Genomic DNA, 20636 nt, shown 5'->3' on the forward strand with positions numbered 1-20636 from the left:
AGCACTTAAACTGGTCAGAATACTAAAATAACATTTTAATGTAAATCTGTTTGGCCATGCAAAGAGATTTATTCTTCCCAGCTGGGCCATATTTCAGGGCACAATCTATATTGTCCTTTAATATGTTCTTCCTCAGACAGTTATTGCCCTTTAATTGTAACAGAATGACAAAGTGAAACATAAAAAGCCTTGTGATTTTTTTCAAACACAGCTAATGCTAAAGTTTCAGAATGACTGTTTTGATTTTAAAAGCCACAGTACTATTAAAGCAGTTATCCAAAATATAGTGCTACTAGCCAGTATAAACCTTTAAATCAGTCAGGGATCAAATATATATAAATACACGTTTTTTAATTTAAGCCAGAAGCCAATTATGTAAGTGGGTCATTTGAAAAAAAGTTGACAAAAAACATTTAAGGAAAGCTGCATATTCAATTTTGCCAATGTCAAAGCCAATGAGCATCATTAGCTCAGCAAGCTCAGCTAATGAGGTCCAGGCAGAACAAGCCTTATAGAGGAATCTTTCAGAGAGCCATTCTGTAGCCCCTTCCCAAGTCCCAAGTCACTCTACTACAAATTTGGAACAGGTGAAGCCTTCATTGCAGGTGACTTATTTTTTAATGTTGATGATGTCAGCCCATAAACTTCACTTATGCAAAAGAAGAGATGGCGTGAAATATGTGCTCACTTGGCCAAACTACCTAAGGAGCTTGATGGTGGCTTGGAGGCAGGCGGCACTGCTCCCTTCCCTCCAGCACAGCTTCCCACAGGCTTCCTTCCCCCAGAGCTCCCTCAGCACAAACCCAGGCTATCACCAGGTGCTCTAGGCCCTCTGACTAAAGACCAAGTTTACTGGGAAGGGTTCAGGATGACTCCTGTACACCAAGAGTAAACATCTTTGGTATATGAAGTGCGCTTGAACTATGCTAATATGTCTCTCTCACAAACAAGAAGAATCTGCATCTGAGAGGGGTACTGAAGCAGTGACATCATGACCCAAGCACTTGCAGATCAAGAACTGAGTATCTCCCTCAGCAGTGAGAAAGAATATACTCAACTGCTTTTTCTGAGCAATTTGTAACAGTAGAAAATTATTCCCTAACCACGCAAAGACATAAAATAACTTTTAATGCAAACATCAGAGTTGCAATCTTCACACCCTTCTGCTCAAATTTGCCCTTCGTTGGTCAAGCTTTGTTGGTCATGATGTATCTTCTTCCTTCATGCATGTGATTAAGGACTTCCTTAGAGACTTATGATATGTTAGCTAAATGGTCACATATTTTAGGACAATCAAACATTAATACTTCTGAGATCTCAAGTACATTTGACCTTCTCCAGTTCTGCTGAAAAGAAATCAGGTAACTGTAGGAAAATGAATCTATTCATTTCCCAGGAACGAAAAATTGATGATAGCAAAGAAGAGAAAAGCAAGGACACTCTGTTACATCATTTATTCACTTTCACAATACCATTTAGTATCATCTTTCCAATTACTTCTGTTCATAGAATTAACTCTTTGGACACTGATAGTCATATTGAGGAATATCTCGCCAAGAAATGGGTTACCTTTTTTTTTTATTTAATAAAGTACCACTAAATGTGAAAACAGATATGAGAAACTTACCCACACTTTTACTTTTAAAAAATTGGGAATTGTGAAATGAGAAGATTTTATATGCTTAGGTTTAGGGAAGCACTGAACAGAAAAGATCTCCTCCTGCTATACTTTTCATGAATACATCTGGATGATATAAAAATTATGGCTTGAAAAACTCCTGTGCAATCATATGTCTCTAAAGGGCTCAGGAAGCTGCTTCATCCTGTGTTGCAATTCCTCATCCCAAAATGACTAACCCCCTAATATGAATAGCGATTTGATTTTTAATACAGCTCCACAAACCACATACTATTACCTTAGAAAAATAAACTCTGTTTTCAAATAATGGCAAGATAATAAAGGTGCATGACGATGCACAAAACATTTAAAGGGGCTGACAACAGCCTGCCAGCATAAACAGCGTGAGATTAGGCTGTAGGCGCAGCCACAGCAGGCGCTGCAAAGATGCTGAGCTCAGTGAGCTCTTGTGTTAGGTTTGTTTGATGCCACTTAGTTGAGAGAATGCAAGATCCTAAAATACTTTAAAATCAAAAGCTGGCACATAAAATGTATCATTGCCTTCATTTCACAGCTTTTCCACCTCTCGAAAAAACCCAACAAAACAAGCAAGGCAAAACAGAGGGACGGACGGACGGACGGACGGACGGACGGACGGAAGGAAGGAAGGAAGGAAGGAAGGAAGGAAGGAAGGAAGGAAGGAAGGAAGGAAAAGAAAGAATTACAGGTCTGTGAATAGGAATGTATGCAAACAATTTAAAGCCTGATTTGCATACATGACTAAGATACATTTTATTACTTATAAAAATGACAGCAACTGTCCCGACTACCAGAACTTGCACTGACAAGGCTGTGTCATAACCTTTTGAATACAAACTAATAAAACCCTATCTAGCTCCAGTACTCTATAAAATGGTGTCCTAGCTGAGCACTGGCCTAGTTTTCTACTAGGCCTCTTAGTGCTTCTGAGAGCAGCATCACTGAGTTTGTTTTCTCCTTGAATGACAGGAAGGTGAGGGTTTTAGCTTCAGGATGGCTGGGTTTTCAAGGGTGGGGTGCTTTTTTGTCCAGCCTATTAAAATGTATGGGTACCCTTGCTGAAGCTCAGTCAGTATGCTAGAGTGATAAGTTAGCCATTTGTTTATGCCACAATGAGTAGGAAAAATAATACCCTGAGGCACTCCAGTATTACTGCTAGGCCAGTGTGATTTTTGAGGCATTAGACTGAAGGCTGAGTAAGTTCTTTCAACCAAGTTATGCTGTAATCTTCCAGGAAATGCAATGTCTATTATGTCTTATTGCTATAATGAAATAATTATACCAAACTAATGAAAATGAGACGTACTTAATAATTCTCTGGGTAAATCCATGACATAGATATGACAGAACTGACAGTGCATCAGAAAGCTCCATTTGTGCCCATAATTTTCAGGTAATAATTGTAACAGTGCCATTTGTTCCACTACAGTTGGTCTTCTGTGGATGTTTTTAAAAGCAGCACTAAATAATGAGCACATTTCCTCATTTAAGCCAAATATTTGAGCATGGTCATTTTTATGCTACACATTTTCACAGGAGTCACTATCTCTCTATACTACTAACTATCTCTCAACAAGTAATTTTCTTGCTTTCACCCTGGTAAATATCTCACTGTATTTCAGTAGGAAGTTTGTCAAAGTTAATATTGTTTAAGTGGGATCACATTTTTATATACTCCCCAGCTAAACAGAGAAAGTGCCCATATTTAGCAATCTTTAAAACAAAAAAAATGGTGGTTTGTATCTCCTGTAACTCTTACTTAATAATTTCTAAAACTAGTAATTAATATTAATAATGCAGTGAATTCTTACTTTAGCTGCTGTGACATACAACCTTGTTTTATACATTACCATGTACCATTATGGATATACCAGGGAAGTGAGCATTAATTTATACTGAATTAATTTCCATTTCCATTTCAAAAGTACTTGATCAGAGCACTTTTTTAAAAGTGCCAATATTTTTAAATCAGAAATTGAGAAATAATCACACTGGCAGACATTACACAAAATAATTATCAATCCTCCAGTTTTCACAGAGGTGGCAGAAACATGTTCAGGGACTAATCTTTTAGCAGGACCTGTTGTGACAGGACATGGGTTAATGGTCTTAAACTAACAGAGAGAGGGTAGATTTAGACCAGGTATGGTGAATAAATGTTTTACAGTGAGTGTGCAAAATACAGGAACACGATGCCTAGAGGGGTGGTAGATGCTCCATACCTGGGAACAGAGCTCTGAGCAACCTGATCTAGTTGAAGATGTCCCAGCACACTGAATGAGGTTTGGACTAGATGAGCTTTAAAGGTCCCTTCCAACCCAAATTATTCTATGATTCTGTGAAATAAGACAAACAAGTATCTAACTTGTTTGTAACTGCAGAAAAGCCAGGTATTTGAAGAATTTGTTCCGTCACCTAATAACTGCAGATACTTGTTCAAGACTTCAAAAGTGCCCATGGGGCTAAATGAGATCCACAGGACATAATATTACAATGATAAACCTAAACTAATGTAAATTGTTGTTATACTGCTGCGGTCTCAGCTTATGCTAACTCCTGATTCACATCATTAACTTCACACATCATAAGTAATTTGAATCACTGAACACAGTGGCTACCTCCAGACTTGCTTTCAGCCATAAATCCCTGATCAGAAACTCACACAAAGTTTGTATGGCTGCACAGAGGCCTGTGCCATGCGTATTTGTTTAGCAAGCCAGGACCATGAAAAAGGATAAAATTCAAGACCATGCTAGTCTAGGTTTAACCCAAGAACTCTCCTAGCTACTTATGGACATAGTAGGTACGTTTTGAGGAAAGGCATGTTCAATTACAGGCCCTTACCAGTAACCCTTGTACTGACAAAATTGGCACTGAAGTGGCCAAAAGATGCTTCCTGTGAGAGTCCCCAGAGCACCTGGAGCAATGGCTAGCCCTGTCACACAGGATGCCTCATCTGAGAACAGCTGGGTCACTGTACTCCTGCTCCTGGCATAAGAGAAGCCAAGGACAAGGCCAACAGCACAGCATATTACTAGGGCTGTGAGTGGGAAACACATCACAGTTTAGTTGCACACAACTTCTAATGCAAATACAGGACACAATACTGTGCACAAAAAAAAAAAAAAAAAGAAGAAGAAGAAGGAAAAAAAGCCTTTTACAGGCATAGAAGTACAATCAATCGTGGTTTATACAAACCAAGGAAAAAAGAGACAGAGACCCTTAGAAAATCATAAACAATATTGAAAATACGCTGGCAAGAAATCATTTTCAGATAAAAATACATAAACCCATTCATATTCCTCTTAGCTTGCTTATAATACATAAGACAGCATGCAAAATAAGGAACAATTATATTTAAAGAATGAACAACTGAAAGTTTGAACTTACATATGACGTAATAATCTTTGTTCTTCTGAAATTCCAGGCCCCAGAGATTAGGACTGAACTCTTGAAACTTGATGGTAAACTTAACATCTTGATCTGGCTTGGCACAGTTAAGTAGAGGTGTATTGTCCTTTTTAATAGCACAGCTATCTGCTTGGTCTTTATCAACCATGTAGACCTTATAATATTCATATTGGCCAATAGTTTTAGAGTCCACCTTCGGGCATATAATATCCAGTTTGTCTCCAATTTGTGGATATAGTACCAATCCTTGTCCAGGAAGGAATCTAAAAGGAAGGAAAGAAAAAGGGGGGATGGGGGAAGAGAAGAAAAGATAAAATTTAAAGTATTTAATAAAATTGCATGCAGAAAAGTAGCAACTGCAGTGAACAGACAGGAATAAACAGTTTCCAAAACCAAAATGACAGACTGAGCAAACCAAATCTTAATAGTTTGGGCTTGATTCAATATCAACAGGATGTTTATTTAGATCCTGGAAATTATAGATGGATTGAGTCTTTTAGTCCTAATCCCAGTTTTGGGCACACTAGCAGATTTTACATCTCTCTCTGGCAGGCACTGCTGTTTTTTGCACTGCATTTAGCCATGCAGAGTGGCTAATACAATACCTGGTGAGCTATGATTCTGTTTTGCTCATATTTCTACTATTCTTGCACATATTTTGCTAATTTTGAATATAGAAGGATGACAAAAATAATCTTTCAACCCCCTTTAACAGCCATGTGGGACAAGAAAAAATGTAAGACTTTAACAATGTATCAACATGCAGATAAATATTGTTATATTACTAGTGTAACACAAAGAAACATCAGACACTCAACCAGGACCATGTTTACAGATCTCTGCGATGGACAGAGATTTACCTGATCCATGGACCACACATGTTTTTAGGAAAAATACTTATATCCAGGACAGTGTGACCATTCCACTACAATGATTTCTCTTCAGAAACTCCACCATTACTGTCATTATTTCAGCTCTTTTTTGATTTTTTTTTTTTTTTTGGTGCTAGTAGTTAAAGATAGGTGTGTGTTTTTTCTTATTATGGGAAGACTTCTTACACAAACTGGCAGGGAGCTTTAATATTTGCAGTTAGACACAGTATTTTGTCTTTCCTACTCATATTAATTAACAGGCAAACATGACCACTTCTTCATGGAAGAAAAATACAAATAATTACTTATAGTATTGATTCATGCACAAAATAAGGAGTCGTGTTCTCACAAGGACAAAAGCCACAGCAGGTTTGTTTGTTTCTCTCTCCATTAAGACATATTTGTTTCAATTAAGGCCAAGAAGTGCATGTTTTAGAACAACAGCCAGAAACACGACCAATGTACTCGAATGCACAGACCTAAAAGACTTTCTTTCCTCTTTTTCCTGCCTGCCAGCATTTTCCAAAGATCTTCCTTAATGGAGAATCGGCCTGAAAAACCAAGTGAAACAATTCCTGTCTAATGAACGCCCTTCTCCAAGTGCTAATATTTAAACAGCACACGTAGTAAATCTAGCTTATTCACAGGCAGCCTTCCTGGAAACTTTAAATTAGAGTATCAAGGCCTACGCAGAACAAAGCTGTAGGCGTCAGTGACCTCCAACCTCTGGCTTGGCAAAAGGAGCCACCAGCATGAAGTACTGGTGGGGGAGAACCCACTAAATTAAAGCATGATGCAACGCCCCAAATTTCAAATCCATCATTTACAACTGCTTGCTCCACACAATTCAAGTTTATGATCTGTGCTAATTGAAGCAGGATTATTTTCACTCACAAAGCCAGTGTAAGAATTGTATTTGTTATGAAGCAGCACATAGCAGGACAAAGACGTGTAATTACAGATTTAGGGAACTAGAACAATGAAATGTTATGGCAAGAAAAGCGACTGTTGATGTATAAATCACTGCGCTCTTTTGTGCTCTGCAGTGTAATTTCCAGACTGCAGAAACTGGGCTTGGCCACGGCTGCTCAAACCGAGATTGAAGTGGAGACAGGGCAAAGCTGCACCTCCTCCTCCAGTTTTCAGACATGCCAAAGGAATGCAGCAACTACCGCCTCCGGAAAGCTGAAATGGTCAAACAAATGGAAAGGTGGGAATGCATCCTCGGAATTACCAGCCTGCTGAAGGACAACCAGAAGTGTGTGTAGATATGGCACCTAGAGATGTGGTTTAGTGGTGTACACAGAAGTGCTAGGTTAACAGCTCAACTTGATGGTCTTACAGGTCTATTCCAACCTGAACCATACCATGATCCTATGACTGAGGGGGATCCCAGCCAGCAAATATTCCCAAGTGAGCAGCATGTACTCACTCTGATTTTGGCTCTCCTGAGGGATCAACTCTGACCAGGCAAAAGCAAAGGGACAGAGTTTCCAAGCCAACCTGTGTCACCTGTGACTGACTTTCCACCTTGTCTGACCACAGCCCCATTTTAACTTTGCCCCTGTGCAGCACAGCTGTATCAGGAAGATGACAATCGCTCCTATTCCCCTATCTGCATGCCAGGACAAAGGCCGGTCACTGTGTGATCCCATTGCTGCAAATACTTCTTCTTGACAGCAATTCTTCTTCACGTAACAGAACTGTGTAATAGGAAACGCGAGATTTCAAAGGACTGAATCTTTGCTTGTAAGTTAATCAAGTTAGATTCCCACACATAACAAATATGAAATTCTTAAGGTTAGATAAATGTACCTGTCCATCATTATCAATAATATAACCTAGAATCTGTCCTGAGCAACAAAAGACACTGATTCTAATTTTGGACTTTGTGTATATACATGTAACAGCCACAGTATATGTTCTCCATGCAAACTCTGAGCACAAATAGGATGGGTTGAGAGATGGTATGCCAGGCAATCCTCAGAAACATCTACAGGAAAGAGGGCACACTTGTAAGCCTTAGTTTCAGCCAGGAATTGTCCCATAAAAGGGAGCGGACAGAACTGTCCCCAACAGACAGTCAAAACTACATTTTACAAGAGCTTTAAATGAATGCACTTGTTAGACTTTATGGCAGGGAGTGTTCTTGCTATGACTCTGAAGTCTGTACAGTTTTAGAACTAAACTCAATAAATCTCAATCTCCTTCTACTTGAGTGTCTGAACTTGTAGGATCTAACACTGATGGGATTAGGGAAGAAAAAAGGCTTAAAATGCAAGGATTAATCTGAGAATTTGATTGTATTGAAATTTTTCCACACTTTGCAGTTTTGATCATAACCTTTGCTAGGAGAGATATTTTTCCAATTTACTTTCCTTATTTTCTTACAACAACAAAGCCCAAATATGGATGGAGTTAATAAAAAAGTTTCACCTCATGCATTTCAGTTCAACCACAAAACTTACAGTGGCTGATGAGTCGTAGGCATGATTATTATCCCTGCATTTGTGTAGTACTTTTTCTACTATACTTTTTATAAAGACTTTAAATAAATAATTTGCTGGGTACTAAGCATTTTCTGAAGCTATTTATGAAATGTCAGGAGGATTAAGACTACTGTTTTATGATCCAATTTTTGAAGACCTTCTATCTGATAAAAAAAGAAAAAAGAAAAGACAATGTACATTCAGCCTTGGTGGAGGTTAAAAAGCATCAGGATTAATCCTGAGTCTTCATTTCTTCAACATCAGCAAGTGTTGATGTTGACTTAAGTATTCCAAAGTAGCATCAAGACTGATGAAATGTTTGCAGGATGGTGTCTATAAAAATTAAGTTAACAAAATGGCTTTAAAAGTCTGATCAAAATGTGCCTTCAACTAATTAGAAAGCTTTTTTTTTTCACATCAAAACAGAGATATAATAAAGATGAAGCAAGGTGTTTCCAGAATTCTGGGACTGATCCTGTGGAGGCTGTTACTTCAATGGTGGCTTGGGACAGTGACATGCTCTCCAAGTAGTCAGGGTAGCCACAGCACTGGAACCATTGCTTTCTATAAAAAGCCTTCTAACTTTCTGCATTTCAGCTCTAAGTATGATTTACTGCAAAACTTAAATACCAACATAGGCCCCTGGATCCCAACAAAAACTTAAGAGAAAAGCTTAGCAAGCTTCCCAACTCATTTCTGTCAGCAGTCAGATACAAAGAGACTCTTGGAGCATTTGAAAAATCCTGCTCACAATAAATAATCCTGGTGCCTGCTGTGAGAAAGCAGAGAAAAGTATATTAAGTACCATATAAGCTGTATGATGAAATTCATGCACTTTCTGTCTGGCACTTTTCGATACAGATGGCATTTTTACTGTCAGCCCAAAACTGGTGCATTGTGGGCGACATTTGACATCTGTGCAAAAGCCCATGGATGTGAATCCCTCCCACATGTCCAACTAGTCATGCAGCTCATCAAATAACAACACCTTGCAGAGTTCCCAAACCTTTTTTAAAATAATTGTCGTACTTGACCAAAAAGTCACAGAGTTACAAACAGAAATTGGGAACAGAGTAGTTAATTCCCGACTCACACCAACACTTCAATGATTTTATTTACCACACTTATTTTGAGTCTCAGCAGCCGCTCCTGGCAATAATGCAACCTTACTTGTCAAAGTCTTCAAGAAGTTAAATTTGATTGTGACATTTTTTTAAAAACTATATTAGTTTCCAAAGAATTTCTTAAGAATCTACTTATTTTTTAGAGAAACAAACTTACACATTCAACCATATTAATTTACCAAGAAATTTTGCTTAATGATAACCACTCAAACTTGCCTAACCTCATAATAGCAAACTCTCTCTCAAAAAAAAGTAGAACTTAACCTGCCCACACTCTCATTCAGTGAGAATATTCTATAATTTCTTAGTATGCAGAAAATTCTGAAATTGTAAAATTATCTACAGAAAAAAAATCTTAGAGAAATAAATTCTTAAGTGTTTTTGTTAATCAGTATTGAGTGATGGAACCCTATATTTTGTCCGGGTTTTTCCAACTTGTGAAACTAGACACATACATATATGTACATATACTATAAATATATATGCATACTTAGCTTTAACTATATTCTAGTAATTATAAAATAAATATGATTTTAGAAAGCATGTTAGTACTTGATGCAAGGCTTGTATATTTAACTGGAGAGGCAGTGCCAAATTTCTGTGCTTTAATAACTTACCCGAACTAATTGGTGTAGGCAGTTAGCTTTAAATTAATGTCACAAAAATAATCCTAAAAATGTGAACAATCAAGACGCTTCTTAAAATGCAGTCTGAAACCTACTGTTGGGGAATCCTACCCACTTAACTTTATGAAGTTTTAACTACGAGCCTGACTCTAAAGTTATTCATTGAAAAGTTTATTAAGGAAATATCATGAATATTAATAACACAGTATGTTAGTCCGTTACTTATAAAACTGCAAACTGAAACAGAATACAGAATTACATTCCACATCGAGTCCTTACTGTCTAAAAAGAATGTTTTTTTAATTAGTATATGTATTAATCATCTGACTTTTGAGAAAACAACATTGGTATTTCAAATATCACTTAGTCCACAGGAGAGAGATTTAAGCAAGGCCAAAGTCCTACCATCTTGATGCAAAGCAAATTGAATTTTCAGGAAAAAGCTAGTGATTTCAGTGAAGTAGCAGAAAAACAGTTTCCTGTTTCCCAAAAAAACTGCACCGCATAAAATCCAAAAACAAAGACCAGAGCTCTCTGCAAAAGCTCTACACAAAACTTTCACATTAGTTTTTGTCATATTCAATACCATGCACAAGAATATGCACGTGCATATAAGGTATACACCTGGCTGTAAATGCTTTTTGTGCATAAGCAGTGATTTTATCGGACTCATCTCTCTCAACTTTAAATAGATTAAGTGATCATGAATTCAATGAGAACATGATCAGTAACTTCTGTGGACAGACAGAAAAACAAGCTTCATCAAAAAAAGATTAATGTGGAGTCTGTCTTAAAATGGGTACATAATTTTATGAGGAAAAAAGGCACTATGCTTCTGCAAAAGCTCTGCAAGAAAAAAACCATAGTGTGACACAGCAAGATGACAGACTGGCTTTATACACAGACTAGCAAATGAAACTTTGAGAGCAAAAAAAGCATAGCATTTCATATTATTAGAATTCTTTTAAGTGAGTTTTGGAAGCTACTTTTCTTTACCAGTGCAGTCTTATTAAATCATTTTAATACTACAGGAAAGTTTTACACAATATGCTAAACAGGGATGTTTTTGAATTTAAATAAAATTGAAGAAGTTTAATCTGCTAACCTTTATTTATATGTAACATTTTTCCACACAGTTAATGAAACAATTTATGTAAGGAATAGCTGCTGGCATTAATGGGACTTGCAGGCTAGAAACTAAAAGGAATTCAAACAAATAAATAAACAAATATATTCACACTCATCCCTTAAGATCTTTAATGGCAAGCACCACATTATACAGAGCCAAATTATAAAATATTAAAACATTAGTTGGTAAAGCAGTGAGTCCTGTATTTCTCACTTCTACTGTAAGGGAAAAACCTATGTTCAGGCTCCCCTGAAATAAACCCACAGTAAACTCAAGTGCTTTGAAACAGTTCCCTGAAACCACAGCTGATCTCCATTCCAGGATTCGGGGTACCTTATTCTCCTCACTCTTCCTCACCTCTAAAAGAGCCCATCTTTTTTCAGACTACCTGGGCCAAATGCTTGCAGTGCACTGAAAAAGGGAATGGTAAAGGTTTTACGTTGTTTAATCACAACGCTGGACATGGTATGTCAGTGGTGCCACCATTTCATGTGCCACAAGTAGCCATGCAAATGGGCACTGGTCTTGGTGCCTTTTTCTGGACCTATTCTGACATCAGTTTCAGGACTTCCATTTACTTCAGTAGGGCAAAATGAAGCAGTATGTTTGCAAGTGAAATCTTAATAACCAACACAAGAATGATTCTGTAGCATTATTATATTTTCTCAAAATTTTTAGTGGACAGGGAATTAGGAACATGTATGAAATTTTAGCTATTTCATTTATCCATTCATTGCACTACCTTTAGCAAAATAATAGAGGAAAGCATTTAAAATACAAGGGATTTCTAATACGTGTAAACCAAGGATGGGCTTAAAGTGCATATGCTTCTCTCCAAAAGAAATATTCTTTTGCATGGACCTGCTGGATTTGACAGTCAAATTGTACCATCACATCACAGTTCTAAAGGCACAGAGCTTCTACTGTACAGAGATACCCACAGACACCATTTGTCTTCAAACACATCAGAAAATGCCCTAGCTGGTCTCCTAGATCTGTCATGAGCTTCCTTCAACAAATAACTCTTATGACTAGTGCTGTTGCAGAAATACAGACACTTTTTCATTCCACTCAGCGTAGAATTGTCCCAAGTCTAAAGGTGCCTTGCACTTGAGAGAGCACAAACCCTGCAGCCAAGAGGTGATATTTGGCAAAAGCGTTCCCCTTTCACCCTTCACGTATATGGAAGGTCACCTGCAACCCAGCACCAAGCACATCTTATTGGAGACACTCAAGGAGAAAATCTGTTTCCTTAAAATCTGTGATGTACAAGGTTACAGATGTGATCTTGTTCCTCATACAAAGTAAGCAAGCCAAAGCAAACGCTGCAGACTCCCCGTCAAGGCTACCCCAGTCCTGGGTTGCAGCAGAGGCAGGTCACTGTGCAGTCCCTCTCCAGGGAATCATGTCACCTCAGGCTGGGACCATGGCATCTTGGAGTGACCACAAACGCAGAGGCACCGAGAGCCCCCTTTCCCCAGCCCACCACGTGGAGCCAAGGCAGCATCCTGCCTTCAGCCACCTGGTGTGCAGCTGCCAGAAGGGTTTTGCTGTTAGGAAGCGTATCTTTTCCAATGGGATGTCAATCTCCGTGTGCGAGAGGTGGTTCAGTTTTGCTGGAAAGTTGCCCTTTCCCTTTCTGCTTTGGCTCCCACTCACAGAAAAAAGCAAAAAAACCTATGTAAGTAACTAAAACCTTCAAACCAACTTGTGTTTTACCTCTCCATCCCCACTAAATCCAGAGTGCAAAAGTGGATACTTGTGTTTCCCCACATAAAAGTCAGTCATGTTTTTCCCTACCTTAAAAAACTTATGAGAACAAACACTTATTTGTCTTTTCCTGTGCAATGGGCTTTTTGCACAAGAATGTGAAACCTGGCTCAGAACATTTGCCACAAGGGTAAGGCCTGAAATATTGCAAAGATACACAATCCAATCCTTTACTAAATCTAAGGATTTAAAAAAAAAATTATAGATTTTATATTCCGTTTTCATATATGACCTCCACATAAGGCACTATTAATAGCAATTAACTTTTTGTATTATATGCAAAAAGCCATTACTGCTCTGCTTAAAGTACTTAAAGCACCAGAGAATTCTGATCCATTTGCTAAATCAATTCCTGTTACCACAAAAGAACCACTAATGTGCTTCACGACACTCTTTTAAGTAAGGAGCAAAAAAAAAAAAAAAAAAAAGGATGAGTATGACCAATGTTCTATTTTTCTATTTTAAGAGTGTATTATATTAATATTTCATCAGCATTTACAGAAATATGAACCTCACAACAGTGCTGGACTTATTCAGCTTCAGCAAATGGAATCATTGCTCACTTGCTCTCATACAAAAGCAAGGAAACACAGAGGCACATTCTCCTTCCTATTTAATTTCATTTCAACAGAAATGTGCTTTCTGTGTAGAGTTTAAAAACTGCAACTGGCTGCAGTGGAAAGCAGCAGCCAGTCCGTATAAATGGCTTACTCTGAGAAATTTCTGAAAGAAAAAACACTCAGTAGGTGCATTGTAATTAGTTGCTCTTTCTAGTTACCTCTTGACAAATGATGCATGCGAGTCTGGATGAGAGCCCAACTCTTGACCCATGCCACCACTACACACTTTAGTACTTCAGGCAGAAACCCCTAGCCTCAGCATTCTTTTCATTTTGCTTTTTCCAGAAACGTGGTGCTAAGTAATGTACAACATGAGAATCAGAGATGATTAGCAAAGCTGGAATTCTTTCAGAAGCGCTTCATATAGCTACGTCTAAATATATCTGAAGAAAGTTTCCTGCCTTTGATTCCTTCCAAATATGTAGCATGTTTCAGGGCTCTATTCAAGGACAGAAGTACATGGAAATACACAGGACAAACACTACTTCCACAAGACTTAATGATACATTTTGGCAACGTTTGTAAGCCTTTCAAACAGAAGATATTCTCGTGATCATTACTTTAATATGGCAATTATAAGCCTATTGAGAAATGCAACTTTTGCCACAAAAAGTACCCATAAAAATAAACATTTTTTTTTGGATAGCACTTTACTGCCCCCTTTTGCACTTTAACATTAGAACAGGTTTCAGTGTGAGCATACATATGAGGAAGAGTGTGAAGATATGGGGTAAAACTACAGGGCATCATGTTTAGTCACTAATACACTCTCAGGCATTGCTTTAGGGACATCTTCCACTTGCCTACATTGCAAACAAATGAAACATTTAGCTTTCATTGTCCTTAATCTTGCATGGGAGAGATCAGTAATGGATGGTTTAAATTGCTGTCTTCCATTGCAATCTGAATGTTTATGGGTGACTGGAAAAGAGGGGGATATTGCTCATTAAGACTTGTTGTCTCTAGCATAATTTTCTAAAGCAAAGATCATCTGCAACTTGAATTCAGTTTATTCATCAGGATGACAAAGGGCTTTCCAGTCTGAGGCCATGCATATGTTAGCAATGCCTGAACTAAAAGGATGGGTGTATCCTTCAGAACAAAACTTCACAAACTGGCAGGCAAGAATATTTCCATGAAAGGTGAAGACAAGAAGCCTAGACATTCAAATACCCTGCAAGCCTAGAGGCATAAACCCGTTCTGCAACTCTGCACTGCAATTACAGTCACTACAGAATCGATGTACGTCTGTGTGTCCACATAGATCTGCAAAAGGAAATAAATCTATGGTCTAGTGGCCAGTTATTTACAAAATACTAATTCGTTATGACAGAGCCAGAGGGGGACCGGACCCATCCTGTACCAACCCTCGGCTTCCAATTGAAAAAGTCCATGTGCTGCTGTGTACACTTACATTTAAACTTAATCCATTTTCCTCTGTCATCCTACAATTACAATACAAGTCACAATAATATTAAATTTCAGTGCCTACAGCATTGCACAATTGAACCATTACTGTAATGAAAACTGACTCCCTTTGATATTAACACTGGTGTTTTCTCTCATTTGCTAGCCATGAAACACAGGAAGAGACCAATGTTGTTTTAATTAAAGAATTGTTGTTCAAAATATGCTATTGGGAATATTAAAGTAGTTCTTTGCTCTTATGGCAAAGATAATCAGGTGTTTATATGGTTTGAATTTTGGGGAAAAACCAAAAAAAAAAAAAAAAAAAAAAAAAATCTGTGCCATGAATTCAGCTCAACACAAAACCACTGCTCTACTTGACTTGTGCTCACAGAGGCGGGGTGTGCCAAACCCAAGAGATGGCACTTTATGGAAAAGATGCAGAGCAGTAGTTAGCATGGAACAGAAAGTCAAACCAAAGCATGTGTGTTTCTTACACAAGTCACTAAAGCCTTCGCCTTTAGAAAGCTAACAGAGAGCAGCTGGCATTTGCCAAAGAACTACTTTTTGAAAAGTGCAAACCAGATTGTTCTATTGCTGTGCTATTCTGTGCTCTTCTCTACTATTCCTGTTAGAAAAACAAACTTCTTATGTCAGCCACAATATAAGGATGCCAACCAAAGTTTGCAATCTTCCTTCTCTTAACTACAGTTTGCTCACACCTGTACAGTCTTGTTTCAAGACATGCTCCAAGCAAAGTCTATAAAAGAGGGCGGGGACTGTCTTGTTAGTTGATGAGACATTAATAATCGGTGATTGTATCTCCAATTCAAAGACAGAATTTCATCTACTTTGCAGTTGTTAGAAAATGTATTATTGCATACCATTTGCCTGAATAAGTAAACACTGGAAGTAGAACAAATTGTTAACTCACAACTTTCGGGAAAAGTTATGCCAAATCAGTAGCAGAATTGTATAACAAACAAACCTTTTTTGGAAAATCATTTTTATGCCAAGGAGAAAATGGCCTTGAGCATAAATCCAAATGGGAGACCTATAATCAATCTGCACTTGCTTCTTACATTAAACCCAAGATTCAGCCACTTGCAAGCACAAAGATTCTATGTTCTTACATGAAGTACCAACTTTTCCAAGGTTTGACCGACGTGCAGAAGCAGAATAAAACCAGGTGGCCACAGCCACCTTCAAGGCACTAGTACTATCTGACCTATGAAGAAACAAGATTTTGGCCCACTACAACATCTGAGCCTCTGAAATGAACCTAACTGACAGAGTAGTTTAAAAAATTCTGTAAACATCAAAAATGTGCATTTGACACAACATCCCTGGCCCCAGATGGAAGAGTCCACTGGAGGGGTTCAGCAGAAAGCTGGGGCTAACAGGAGATCCAGCCAGTCAGTTTTAACCCACTGCCCTTCCTCCACTGCAGGGAGGCTCAGCCAGTGCACCCCTCACAAACCAGGCCCTCTCTTGTAGGGGGAAACCTTGGCTCTCAGGTCACTCTCAGAGATCAGTTTGGCATTACACCAAACAGTGAGCTAAAAAACGCACAGAAAGTTCAGTTGAAGCATGGCTACCTGCGCACCCAGACTCCAGAGGCACAGGTGATAGACCTGCTTGAGCTCCCAGCTGGCACAAGGGACACACTGACTACTGGCAAGCTATGTATCTCTTTCCAAATGCAGACAGGGAAGTAGTTTCTGACATAATTTTCTGATTTAAAAAAAGGCAACAAAGCTTTGGAGAGATCTGTATTTGTCCAACCCCAAAAACCCTCTTACACTGGCCTTGGTTCAAGACAGCTCATGCTTAATTCGTCCTGCTTCAGCAAAAATATTCAGCATTCAGCACATGTTCGACATGAGCTTTTCTGAATAAGGACAGTTTCCCAAGTCAGGCTGTAGGAGCACAGTGCAATCCTGCTTGCCTTGGTGTCCACACACTGATCCACAGAATGGAAGACTACAATACGTTACAAATCTAATACGTGGCTTTTGGTTTTCTTCAAAAGGTGCCTGAAAACTGTCTGATACAAAGAATGATTACACCTTTTTAATATCTTTTTCAGGCAGTGAAGTAATCTCTACGCCAATGTGACTTTCCCTTCAGCTAATCTGTTCAGCTCAGAAAAACATCCCGGAAAAAGAAACTCCCCCAAAAACCTGAAGGTAAAGTGTTGTGCAGTGATTAAGCTGCCAGCTTCTGAACTAAACTGAAATTAATTAAACATGAAGAAAGCAACTGAAGTGTGGACAGAGAATGCTATGGGACTGCAAATCCTCAAAAGGAGTCAAGATGTTCCCAACTCCAAATTTACACTTTCATCTAGTCAGGTATAGAAACCAACTGCTGCTCAGGCAGTAGGTAAGCAGATGGCAAGCACCAAGCAAAAATGAAACTGTGAAACGATGCACCACTGACGAGGAGTCAGAAGAAGCGCAGTTATGTGTGCTTCCACCAGTGCTCACTGCATAGGTTCCTTAAACAAACTGCTTCAAACTTGGAGAACATCAAAAGCCAGATGGGTCTTCCTGAATGAATCTGCAGGCAAGGAGCCAGGATTCCTGTTTGCTGCAGAAATAGGCCTGGACTTGATTTGAGTCTTCTTAGCTCTGACAGGCTGGAGTCTGGCAGAACTCCCAATCCAAAACAGCATTCAAGTGAGACTGGGTTTTAACTAACAATAATAATAATAATAATAATAATAATATTTCAAATCACCCTTATTAGCTTTAAAACATATTTCTCTTTACAGTGCAGTGTTCACCTTCCCCACTGCTGTTCTCTGGTTTGGGTATATAAATAAAAGCCCTATTCAAACAGAAGCTAAGAAAACAGTGAGAAGCAATTTGCAGCATCACAAATTTTTCAGCCTAACATAATTGCACCATCTAACCTATCCTGCTGTGTAAAACAAGCCAAATAATTTCATGTTTTCCGTTGACACATGTAAAACTTGACTTTCCTTTAAAGCGTACAAAGCTCTTATCCTACCAAATAAAGTTTTGTAAATCCTATTTTAGCCATCACCCATGAGACATTTTAAAAGAACACTACAGGTAGGAAACCCATCTTATAGTTATGTATATGTCATACATCAGGAATGATTCACCTAGCAACACAATCCTCTACCAACCTTTATCTTTTTTGGCTTGGAACTTATGTTTAAAACCAGAAGAAAGCATAGACTATTACATCAAAGTTTAAATCAGCTGCATTATAATTATCATGCTGATACCTCAATAAACACTGGGTGTTGGCTGGCCAGGATTGCCAAAAAAGATAGAGGTCCTGCCCTTATTTGCTGTCTTTCACCATGTATATAATCACATCAAAGGAAAGTTCTCTGCATCACAGCTAACAGAAAAGAAATCATCTGTACATTCTCTTTCCTAGAGTAAAATGATAGAATTTTTTCCTAACAAGAAAATTTAAATTTTGCCTATATGAAAAATAATTATAATGTAAAGCCCTTTCAGGCTTGCAGGACCTTGCAGTACTCACTGAAATCCCTGGAGGTATTTTCACGAATGACCACTAGATATGCTAAGATTAAACCTGAATTTACAGGGACAAAAATGATAACAACAAAAAAAAACCCAATCCAGATAATTCAAAATTACACTGAAGACACTTCAAGTTTAGAAAATTTCTGTGTGAATGTTTTATCCTTTTTGTGTCTTAAGTCTATCTGAGGGTGGAGGAGCAATGCAAAACTGGTTTTTGTTCTGCCATTTTGTTTTCATACCTGGCTTCCAGAAACATACTGAGCTCAATGTACATGTTTTCTCAAAGCCTGTCCACACTTCAGTGTTAGGGGTTTTTTCGCCCCATTTAGGGAACAGCATCGAAAATTGAAAAATCTCTGTTTTAAATACACCTTCGAGCTTCTATCAGTGAAAACTCCTCAAAGTGAGGGGAACCTGGAGGGGAAAGACTCTGGATGCAGGGAGAGCTGAGGTCTGCTGTCCAGGATGCTCTTCGTAGATGATTCTCCATCTCTCTCTGTGCCCTGCCAAACCTGTCCTGCCTTATCTGGGACATTTCTGAAATGTGACATGACAGGCAGGTTCGAAAGCTAAACTTTGGATAATGGTGGGCAAACAAAAGACATCGGTTTTTGCATTATTTCTTTAATTACTTTAACCCTTGTTCGAACAGAAAGCATAAGGCCAGAGTAATTCAGCTTCCCCCTTTGTCATTTGCCTGCCATAAATATGCACCAGTCTGCATTTGAAAAGCTGAAGGAGGCTGCAAGCTTGCTGGACATTTATCATGCTCTGTTCCCTGTTAACAAGCAAATACTTTAGTTGAATGGCCCATTAGCAATCATTGTCAAATGCAGAATGCAAGGTGCTTGAATGTGACCGGCCTGTAAATTAGATGAGGTTGCCCCTATGCTTTGGAGAATTTCAGCAAATGAATTGGATCTTTTGCTATAGATTTGTGAAGGTTAAGTTTCAACACAGGAAACCCATCTGAGCACTTCAGGTCCTGTGAATTCTGCCAATCCGTTCGGCTCCCTATATGCACTTGTTTATTTTTTATTTGTTAAATCACATCAGCAGCTTGACAGTTTGGGGTCTGGAGTCCCCTTTTCAGTCACAATCGTGAAGATTTCCAGCATACTATTGGATAGGGTAAGAATGATAAAGTCAAGCATGTAATTAACATCTTTATATAAAAAACCCTGGAATAATCAAACAAACAAAAAACCCCCCAACCCAATCCACTTTAGAAGTGTCCAAGCCACTGCCAAACAAACAGCATGAATTCCATTTTGCCGAGCTCATCCCAGGCTCCTTCCCAGTAAAGAAAGACACAACTGTTATTGTAGGCTTCGGTGTTTTTTCCCCTTGTGTCTAGACTGTGCTTAACAAAGGCAGAATGCTTTCTTCTCCCCCCTTCGCAGACAAATGAACAGGCAATAAAGTAGATATTTCTCATTTGAATCGTACCCCTGATTTGCAATGTAATGCTGACTCTAAGTTGTGGGCGTTAAGGTTTGTCAGTTGGGTAGAAAAGCAAGTATTAACTATTTAAAGGCTCTTTAAGAGAAAAAGCAAGAAAAACCACATCCAACCTGCACTAGGAGAGGTATATCACCACCTTTACAGCTGCAGATCACTTAAAATAAATGATTAAACAATAGCTATATTGTCTGCCGGCTAAACTCAAGGACCTGACGGCAAACTCATCCCAGTGATTGTAAATTGGCTGGGGGGGAGGGGGGGGGAGGCAGATGCTTATCTCATTCATTTCTAGATTTCAGCCAGCCTTTCGGAAATAAACACCACCTAGAGACTGAGCCAGAAACATTTGGTTATCTGTAGCTTGACTGGTAAATAGGAATGGATGCTGGTTTGTTTGTGGTTGTTCGGTTTTTGGTTTTTCAGGTTTTTTTTTCTTTTATATTTTTGCAGGATGGGAAACACAAGAGATGCTAAAGAATCACCTGGCCTAGGCACAGACAATGCAGCATGTTTATCTTTGCTGCTGCCATGGAGTGT

The 20636-nt window shown here is 38.6% G+C and overlaps 1 protein-coding gene across 1 annotated transcript in view; it reads right to left on the bottom strand.

Moving 5' to 3' along the window:
* Positions 1–20636, bottom strand: part of EFNB2 (ephrin B2) — a 49111-nt gene that overhangs the window by 21451 nt on the left and 7024 nt on the right. The window contains exon 2 of the mRNA XM_066545162.1: positions 5048–5331. Coding sequence (XP_066401259.1) covers positions 5048–5331 — 284 coding nt within the window. The remainder of the gene's footprint in view (positions 1–5047; positions 5332–20636) is intronic.

This window comes from Molothrus aeneus, chromosome 2 (assembly GCF_037042795.1).
Source record: "Molothrus aeneus isolate 106 chromosome 2, BPBGC_Maene_1.0, whole genome shotgun sequence".
Classification (NCBI taxonomy): domain Eukaryota; kingdom Metazoa; phylum Chordata; class Aves; order Passeriformes; family Icteridae; genus Molothrus; species Molothrus aeneus.